The following is a 9,664-nucleotide window of genomic DNA, read 5'->3' as shown; positions in this document are numbered from 1 at the left end:
ATTACATTTTTACACAGAAATTTAGAAATCTAACCTTATACAAGACTGGATCAGGACAGTCCAATGACATTTTTTTTCTTTTCTCTTGTTTTCATTTATTACTTTTTTAAAACAAACATTAACTTAAGAGACAGTATACCAGTAATTGATATGACATGACAAGCAGTACATATATAGAAGACCAGAAGGACAGGCATTCCAAGCATGACCCTAGTATTACACATTGCTATCTTCAGTGCAGTTGCTTAGTTCACAGGTATCAGCATATATAGTTAGGCAGGGTGATGAAAAGCCCTTGTTTTGCAGACAAGCATGTGTGCCTATGAGCCTGCCAGGGAATTTTGTAGTGGTCCTTATCATGGGTGTTTGTGCAGAGTTGTTTTTTTTTTTAACTTATTGACCCTACATTACTTGGGTATGACACACATGACATCATATTGATATTGGCAACTTCCACCAGTACCACTGTGATGGCACTATAGATGGTGCCTCCTTCTTTTCCCTTTATCTTCCTCTACATTTTCAAGACAGCAGCTACATTAACCTCTGTAAGCAGTAAGAGAAATTATATAAGGTTGTAAGCAGAAGAAGCAAGCAGAGAGAAGGTCTATGGCTTTCCAGCATCACACACTTGGTGACTGACCGAGATCCAAGAGTCCAAGCTCTTCAATTCCAGAGTCTGTGCTGTTATCCTTATGCTGCTTCTGAAATATAATAAATGTTTCTCTAACTTAGAGATCAGGAAGTGTATCCTATCTTGATCAGGTAAAGAGGGAAGAACAAATTCTTTCAAACTCTTCAGAAACTTGGAATTTCATAGAGGAGAACCTCAGAGAAGAACCCAAATCACAGTGAACATAGTACCTGTTTGTAACAGATCAAACTAAATTTTCCCCTGCTTCTGAGAATCATTGATACCATATTAAAACAAAAATAAAATAATCTCACTGCAGGGTGGAAGGAAGAGAGAGATAATAAGGGGAGTTTCCTCAGGGATCAGAGAAAAGAGTGTATTTTTCTTTTCAAATTATACATTTGTAAGAAAGTGTGTGTGTGGGGGGTGGTGTGTGAGTGGGTATGTGTCTTATGTGTGTTTTATAAGAGAATCAAGCAGACTAGAAAGCAGTGGGGTGCAGTATGGGCTATGTCACTGGGAGTACTTGATAGGAAAACTTTGATGCCTCAGTCAGGGCTGAATCGGTTAAGATGGATTTCAGAGGTTCATCTCAGCACAAATTCAAAGAGCTAGACTTAGACAAAAAGAAACAAGTGTATTCAAAAAAGTGAGGTTCTGAGTCTTGGCTGATTGCATTTCACTGCTTATACATGTTGAAGTATGAGTACAGTTCTCAAAGGAGTCCAGGGAGAAGGGCTTCTTATGCATCCGGTAAGGCCAGGTTCTCAAGCAGGCTAGGGGATTTGCACTCACTCTTACATGAGTGGCTTTTGTGTAGCCTGAAAAAAGTGAAAGTTTTCTTTTGTTAGTGCAGAGTTAAACAGATTAATGACATCTGTGTTGGTGGTTTCATACCTGAGAATAACATACTAGGATCATTTTCTCCCCAGTGAATGACCTTGCCTTTCCCTTTCCTCTTTCCCTTGGTTCCCATCCTTTTCTCCAACAATTACCCTTCTAAAAGGTTGAATTTCCTTTGAGAATACACATAAACAACATATTGTGCCTTCTATGGGAAGGCTGATGTGTGTACTGGGTAGTCAGGGAATTTTGTCTTCTTTGGTTAACCATCTACCTTAATTCAGAATTCACTTACAACTGAGATTGATCTGTAACTGCTTTAATATAGATTGATTCAGAAAATTTCTTTTCTTTTTTTTTTAAATTTATTTGTGTGTGTGTGTGTGTGTGTGTGTGTGTGTGTGTGGCCAGCTCAGTCCACCAGGGGGCGGGGCGGGCTGGCATGTGGTGCTGGGGGATTGAACCACGGTCCCTGTGCTTTGCTAAGCTTGTTCTAAGTAGGTGCTTTTAGACCACTGAGTCATCTCACCAGCCCCTGATTCAGAAAATTTCTAAGGGCTGCCCATGACTCCAAAATTTCTAAGCGCTGCCCACATTTCCAAGATGCTCTGCACCTTGCTTTTGAGATACCTATAAACCTAGAAATCGAATCTCACCCAGCTTCTTTAAGTGGTAAGCCCCCTCTCTCCTTTTTTGTATCATCATTCTGCTCTTTCTCTTTCCATCTGGGCTCCGACTCTCTCATCTTTCTCTTCCAAGTTCCTCCAATCCTGGCCCATGCCTGCTCTTGGGTTATGAATTTGTCTCTACAGATCAAGGGGGGGCATTTCTTTTCTTGTCCCACAATAGACCATGAGATAATATTTCTTTTTTCTTTTTTTTTGTGATGGGAAAAGAAATTTATTTGAAATTATTTTAACTTACAAATAGAAAACATTTTAAAGGGGGAAGAAAAAACCAAAAGCACAAAGCACAGAGACAAACTTTTACTTCATGAGCTTCTCCACCCCTACGGTGTCAAGAAGAAAAACACTCTTCCAAAGTGGTCAGCCACCCACAATGATGTTGTTAATGGGGATGTGGATCAACTTCACAAAGAAGCCGATGAAGCCCATGATAGTGAATCCTATTGCTGTTGCTATGGCAATCTTCTGGAATTCTTTCCTGTCCGGCTTGGTGCATCTCTTCACCAGCCGGATGGAGTCCTTCACGAACTGCCGACTCGGCTCCACAAACTGCATGACCTGATCCATGGCTGCCCGTTCTCCCGACAGTGCGAGGGACACGTAGCCAAGAACCCTGGCAGGCGCCCACCCGAGATAATATTTCTGATAGTTGCTTTTCTGAGTTAAAAATTCTTCCTTAAATCCATCTGAGGTATTTCCATCTGAACAGCTTTAACATGATATAAACAAATAAGAATCGAGTACATAAATATCTGCTATGTGCCAGACACCAGATTAGACATGTTTTCATTAATCACAACAGTATAGATGAAATACTTTCATGTATTAATTCAGTAAAAGAATTATATAGACAAGCATGATTCATATTTTTATAGTATTTATTGAGTGCTTTTGATATATGTAAGGCATCCATTCAATGTGTGATCAAGTTTTAGAATAACCATCAAGAAAGAAACACTACAGATTCTTTTAAATCATGCAGAAATATTGAGGCATACATTTAAGGATTATTATTTATGGTTTATTAACTAAATACTGATAATTACTCCCAACTCTGTTGAATGCCTTGTTTCAAACACTATAACAAGCATTTTCTAATGCTGGAGATGGTTAAGTAGGACATCCTAATTCATGCAGGAAATGGAAGAGGAAACTGATTTAAGGCCATGGTTATCTGGACCCAGACCTCATATTGTTTCCATTGGCAAATGACAGATAATGTGTGATATATTGCCATTATGACAGGCTTAACCTTACACTGTGGGTTTCTCTGGATTACAGGCTCTTAATCTAAAATGCAAATAACAACAATCTTTCCTTTGAAGAATGTGGATGATGATCAGTGGATTTGTGTATTTTGGAACTGAGATTACTAAAACACAAAAGTTATATTAAAAGACAAGAATTTGGTCTCTGAGCTGGTGCCCCTGAATCCTTAATAAGATATAATTTTATGGCTAAAATGTAATGAAAAGAACCTTAAAATGAAGGACTGGAAGAAGACTATGAGAAAATACAGTTTCACTAAGCACTAATAATAATACACCAAAAACCATTTAAACATTATACAGTGGGAATGTAACATAGTTATCACATAATTCTGTGAGGGGAGATAGTATCTTAAAAGTCTTAGATAAGTTGCCTTGTGATGTTTTAAGAGAATACCTGTCTCATTTATTGTTGCACTGTCTTCACTGCCTTTATTAATGTATACATTTGTTATTACAATATAAATTAGATGTTAGTATTCTCCCTCTTGTAGATTTGGATAGAGTAAGGCATAGAAACAATTAATGACAACCTCAAAGTCACAAACTCAGACATTCTGACTTATTCTTCCTGCCCTTAACTGCTGCCCGGTGTAATTTTCTTTTCTGCTTGGCCAGTGTTGTCCTTTGAGTTTTTTCAAGGGGAACAACATAATACAAGACACATTTTATAAGGTGATTTCATAATCATATACAAGGATGCAGGGAATAGGTCCACACACTAAAGATCAAAGAAGCCAGCTAAGGGTCTTTATCCTAATATTTTGCATGAGTTCAGCTGAAAACCAAGAGTTCGTAAAAGTACCTCCCATGAGTCCAGTTGGAGGCCTGGAGTCCATAACAGTGTCTCATGCAGGCCCATTTCACAGATCTGCACTGGGAAGGCCCAAAGGTCAGTTGTGGAAGCTAGAAAGTCTATGCCAGCAGGATGAAGGGTCTGTGCTAGCAGGCTGAGGGATCTGAACTGCATTTATTAATGTATACATTATGGATCTGAACTGGGAACTAACACTCAAGGTAAAAACCAGAGCTCCCTCCAAAGTACCACTGCTATCCTCAGTGACAGTGAAGTCCTGAGCTCCTGCAGTGATGAGGACAGCTGAGTTCCCATCAGGAAAGCCAACATGATAAGCTTCTCCATGAGGCTGAGCAGTGTATCATCTTCCCCTCTAGAGCCAGGAAGTGATGCTCAGGAGGAAGACCAGAGCTCCCCCAAAATGAACCATAGCCATTCTCAGTGACAACAAAATCCCCAGCTCCTCCTCTGACAAAAACAGCAAAGTTCATGAGGAAAGCCAGCATGACAAGGTCCTCCAGTGAAATAGTCCAGGAGAACCAGCAGCTTCCAGTAGCTCTAACTGCTTCTCTAAACAGATTCCCTAACAATCTCTCAACAACTTCTCTAGTTCTGCCTCTTGTGCTGCTGGCAGCAATACTCAGGTGGGCCTCCCATACCCAGCATCATAGTAGTTTAATTCGGCTGGGTATAACAAGTTGACCACTAGTTAACAATCCACTATAGACTATCAGAAAAGTATTCCTATCATGATGTCCAGCATGATATCCACTTAAGATAAGCAGCTAACTTGTTCCTTAGAAAGTCTTAGCACTTTTGAGACTAGAATTTTTTTTTAAAAATAACCTTTCTGGGCTATTCAAAGTTCTTCAAAAAGCCTAAGGAAAATAGTATGTTCAGGTGAAGATGAGAAGTTTCCCTTTTATCTTCTCCTTTCTAGTCATGTAAACCCAATTCTTTCATATCAAAACTCTCTATCTATGTACATGCATCTAAATGGATGTCATACCTATTTATGTCTCTCCAACCTCTTCTCAGAATTCACACTGAGATCTTCCCCAAGTGAAGTAGTCTTAGGAGTCGACTCCTAATCTCCTTGGTTCTTGCTCCATAGATGACAGGGTTGAGCACAGGAGGCACCAATACATAGAGATTGGCCAGGAAGATGTGTACATGTCTGGGAACTCGGTTGTGGCCAAAGCGGTGGGTGAGAAAGGAGAAGAAAGCAGGGATATAAAAAACCAGAATGACACCAAGGTGGGAGCCGCAAGTACTGAGAGCCTTGTGCTGGGCATCACGAGATGGAAGATGGAAGACAGCATGGAGGATGAAGCCATAGGAGATGGCAATAAGGATGGAATCCAAACCCATGGCCAGCAGAGCCACAGTCAGCCCATAGACAACATTGACAGTGATGTTGGCACAGGCCAGCCGTGCAATGCCCATATGTTCGCAGTATGTGTGCGCCATGACATGGTGACCACAGTAGGGCAGCCGCCTCAGCAAGAAGATGAAGGGCGAGACAATAGCCACACTACGGAATATCCCGACAAAGACCATTTGGCCTATGATAGTGTGACTGAGAATGGTTGTATACCTCAGTGGGTTGCAGATAGCCACATATCTATCAAAGGCCATAGCAAGAAGAACTGAGGACTCCAGGGCATAGATAGAGTGGACACAGAACATCTGGGTCAGGCATCCACCAAAGGAAATCTCACCAGCATGGAGCCACAAAATGGAGAGCATTTTGGGCACAGTGGTAGAGCTGAGGGCCAGGTCGGTGAATGAGAGAAGGCAAAGGAAGAGATACATGGGTGTGTGGAGAGTACTGTCTGTCCCAATGACAAGGAGGAGGGCAGCATTGCCCACGAGGGCCACCACATACATGGCACAGAATGGGATGGCAATCCACGTGTGGAAGGGCTCCAGCCCTGGGATCCCAGTCAGGATGAAAGTGTCCGGGAGCCTTTTATCACTGCTGTTGAAAGCTGACACGCTTCTTGGCCAATGAAAAGTTCTGTCCAAGGGGTGGTGGCACTGCTGCCCTGCAACATTAGGCACAAGGTTGATTCATACATAGAATGGTTATCTATCGAGTAATCTCTTTTATTTTTAATTTAATTTTATTTTTTTGGTGGAACCGGGGATTGAACTCAGGCCCTTGCACTTGCCAGGCAAGCGCTTATTCTACTGAGCCATCTCCCCAGCCCCATAATCTCTTTTTTTTGGATGGGTTTTAAAAACATCTAATCTTTCACATAAAATTTATTTTTAAAACTTTAGTATGATCCAAGGCATGATGGTGCATGCCTAGTTATCCCAGTACTTGGGGGGCTGACACAGGAAGATCACAACAGAGATGAGGCTGGCTGAGGCCACAGGAGTTCAAGACCAGCCTAAAGTGCCTAGTGAAACCCTGTGTCAAAAAGACAAAACAAACAGAAAACCCCATTTCAACCCAAAAATCTCTGCCAAACAATAACAATAACAAAACATATTACCATCACCAACAAAATCTTTGGTTGAATATTACATCATAATATTTAACATGATGTATGAAGTTCTCTATTTGGTATTCAAAGTGCTGAGCTAGGTATTGGTTTCTCTGCCCAGCTCAACATAGCTCTTCCTACATCCTGTATATCACTTATTGACCATTAGACTGTCTACTTTTAGGGATATTTATATTTTTGGAGCATGTTTACAACATACAACAATTACAGTCATGATGGGGAGTAACTTCTTAATTCATCATTTTTCCCTTCCTTGTTCTCCCCTTCCCTCCATCTCTTGGTCTCCTTCCCTTTTGGAAAAAAGTCTGTCTCCATGTTTTCTATTGTCTTTTATTTTGCCCTTTAATTTATTTTTATCTCAGGTTTCTTATATAAGACAAAACCATCTTTCATTCATGTCTTTTCCCATATGTTGTGAATCTCCTTTGTTTCCCTTGTCTGCAGTATTTAAATTTTTATTTTCTTTCAGGGCAAATTTCCTTGCCTCCCAGGGGGCTTTCTTTTTCTAATTTGATCACTAGTAATCGTTAAACTTATTTTTTATTCTCTCACTGTATTACAAAATTCTTTTTGACTGGAAAAATGTCTTTATGTAGTTCTTTCCACAGCCTGGTTACTTAAATGAGGTCTATTTAGAGTTTGTTGTTTTATCTCACCTTACTAGCTATTCATACTGTCAGTGCTTGCACTTCTCTTTAAAATAAACCATTGTGGGGCTGGTGAGATGGCTCAGTGGTCTAAAGCACCTACTTAGAACAAGCTAAGCTAAACAAAGCACGGGGACCACGGTTCAATCCCCCAGCACCACATGCCAGCCAGCCCCGCCCCTGGTGGGCTGAGCTGGACACACACACACACACACACACACACACACAAATAAAAATTAAAATAAAATAAAATAAACCATTGTATTTACTACTCATGCTAAAATAACTTGATTTATTGCCCAAATTCCAAAGAGATAAAGAGAACCAAGAGACCCTCTTATTTGCATTGAGATTTTCTGTGGTGACACAAGATGATTTGGGGCCCAGCTTTTATACTGACCGGTGACACTAGGGACAAAAGCTTGGATGATAAGAGTCCAGAGAGTTGGAGTCTGTACATCTTATCTTTCCCTTGCTTGCTCATCTCTCCTGCTGTGGAAGATTTCAGATGGATGTTGTAAGGCATCTTCTCTCTGTAAGCTGCTATGGTCATGAGGATCAGAAAGATTGGGCTAAGATCAAGTTTTACTTTTACCCATTTGGGAAAAATAGCTGAGCTGCAGTATCACTTTGTTTCATGATGGGGCACCTTCCTTCATGGCTCTGAGTCACCAGGATGACAGGATTTTTAAAATCTCATTGCCAGACCTAGACCTAATTACAATAACTTAGCCCTGAATTTGTTCCCTGAACAGTCATTGGGAATCTGATTTCAGGAACTTACCTGTGGGAGGGTCATGCATTTTCATGTGGAAGATGCTGCGTTTGGAGCTCTGAGTAAAAGTATACTGTAAGGTGTCTAGAGAAAGGAATTCAGTAACTTGGGCATCAGGTGTGCCCTTGAAAATAAAGTTTTGTTGTGGAAAGTAAAAGCTGTGTTCCTTTACAAGTTCATATGGGTTTGGTATGAGAGAGAGAGGAAGGACTAACTTTGTAATTTGTGTTGAATTGTCTGCTCCTTTTTTAGTTTTCTGAATATCTTCGGCTCATCTCTATATTTCAGCAGGGATTGGCCAGTGAGGTTATTTATTGGCTGTACCTGTGACACCCAGGTGTGAAAAGTGCCCTGCTGTAGCCTCCTGCCTCTAGGGATTCGATCAGTGGTGCAGCTGTTGAGGGAAATAAAGAAAATGACTAGTCAATAAATGAAGAAATGACCAAGGAAATTTTTTTAAAAATAATTACAGTGACAGCTTTTATTTTTTTTAATTTTTATTTTATTTGTGTATGTGTGTGTGGCCAGCTCAGCCCACCAGGGGCGGGGCTGGCTGGCATGTGGTGCTGGGGGATTGAACTGTGGTCCCTGTGCTTTGCTAAACTTGCTCTAAGTAGGTGCTTTAGACCACTGAGCCATCTCACCAGCCCCAAGGAAATTTTTTGAGTCACTTTTCAAGCAAAGTGTAAATTGAATATCTCATGTCTGTTTTATTTTCCATTCCAATTTTTTACTTTCTTCTTTGTCTCCTTTTTGTCTCTGCTTCTGTTCTATGAGTCTTCTTAGTACCTCATATATTGTGGAGCCACTACAAGGGACACCATTTATGACAGTAGTACAGCACATAGTGGCACCAGACATGTACACACACCATCAGGCCACTTTACTTCACATACAAAATGTGTGTTCAAAGGTAAAACTGTTAAGAATTTCTTACATTGATAACAGAGCATTATGCAAAGCAAATGACCTGTCTGAGCCAGTGTCCAGCTGGATACCTGTGAAGTGATCCTGTTGTAGAACCACATCGGTGCTCTGGCCAGATTCACATAGTTCGGGTGAGTAGGCATCCAGCCCTCAGGACATCACCTCAGAGTTAACTTCCATGAAAGCTTTTCTCCAGGACTGACTACTTCCTCCCTCTTTATTTGAGAATACTGCCTTCTCTTCCTTTAGGACACATCTGTTCTTCTTAAGTTGGTTCAAACCAGTGGTATTCAGAGATTTTGTGTCAGTATTTTATCTAATAATTTTCAAAATATAAGCTTTTAGTTGATATGTAAAGTAGCAAATGGATCCAATTTTAAGTATATATGATGAACATTGACATCAAATAAAACTCACACTATATAATGATTTTAAAATATCCAATGACAAAATATTCAATGACTTAAGTATATGAAAATTTTTTCTTAGCTGTCAGAAATATGATATTGCTTTATCTCCTTGAAGTTCATCCATTAGCCCATATTTTTTTTGCTTAAGCATCTTAATAGCTC

General features: G+C 40.3%; 1 protein-coding gene and 1 pseudogene across 1 annotated transcript; both read right to left on the bottom strand.

The window, feature by feature from the left end:
* Positions 1-2,448: 2,448 nt before the first annotated feature.
* On the bottom strand, positions 2,449-2,789 carry LOC101580017 (annotated as a pseudogene).
* A 2,479-nt stretch (positions 2,790-5,268) lies between these two features.
* Positions 5,269-9,235, bottom strand: LOC101567552 (olfactory receptor 52D1). The gene is made up of 3 exons (XM_004642112.1): positions 9,164-9,235; positions 8,175-8,289; positions 5,269-6,275 (listed from the first exon to the last, which is right to left on the bottom strand). The coding sequence occupies exons 1-3, from the start codon at positions 9,233-9,235 to the stop codon at positions 5,269-5,271; spliced, it is 1,194 nt and encodes a 397-aa protein (XP_004642169.1).
* Positions 9,236-9,664: the final 429 nt, after the last annotated feature.

Source organism: Octodon degus, unplaced genomic scaffold (assembly GCF_000260255.1).
Source record: "Octodon degus isolate 3935 unplaced genomic scaffold, OctDeg1.0 scaffold00146, whole genome shotgun sequence".
Classification (NCBI taxonomy): domain Eukaryota; kingdom Metazoa; phylum Chordata; class Mammalia; order Rodentia; family Octodontidae; genus Octodon; species Octodon degus.
The sequence above is the reverse complement of the archived record's forward strand: the minus strand, read 5'-3'. Positions and strand labels throughout refer to the sequence as shown.

What these genes read in the sequence shown, in the direction of transcription:
- LOC101567552 (XM_004642112.1), bottom strand. Translation starts at nt 9,235, where the DNA reads ATGCCTACTCACCCGAACTATGTGAATCTGGCCAGAGCACCGATGTGG. An exon ending in ACAACAGGATCACTTCACAG is followed by an intron (nt 8,290 to 9,163) that starts GTATCCAGCTGG and finishes TTTATTTTCAAG; the next exon opens with GGCACACCTGATGCCCAAGT. An exon ending in AATGCATGACCCTCCCACAG is followed by an intron (nt 6,276 to 8,174) that starts GTAAGTTCCTGA and finishes CTAATGTTGCAG; the next exon opens with GGCAGCAGTGCCACCACCCC.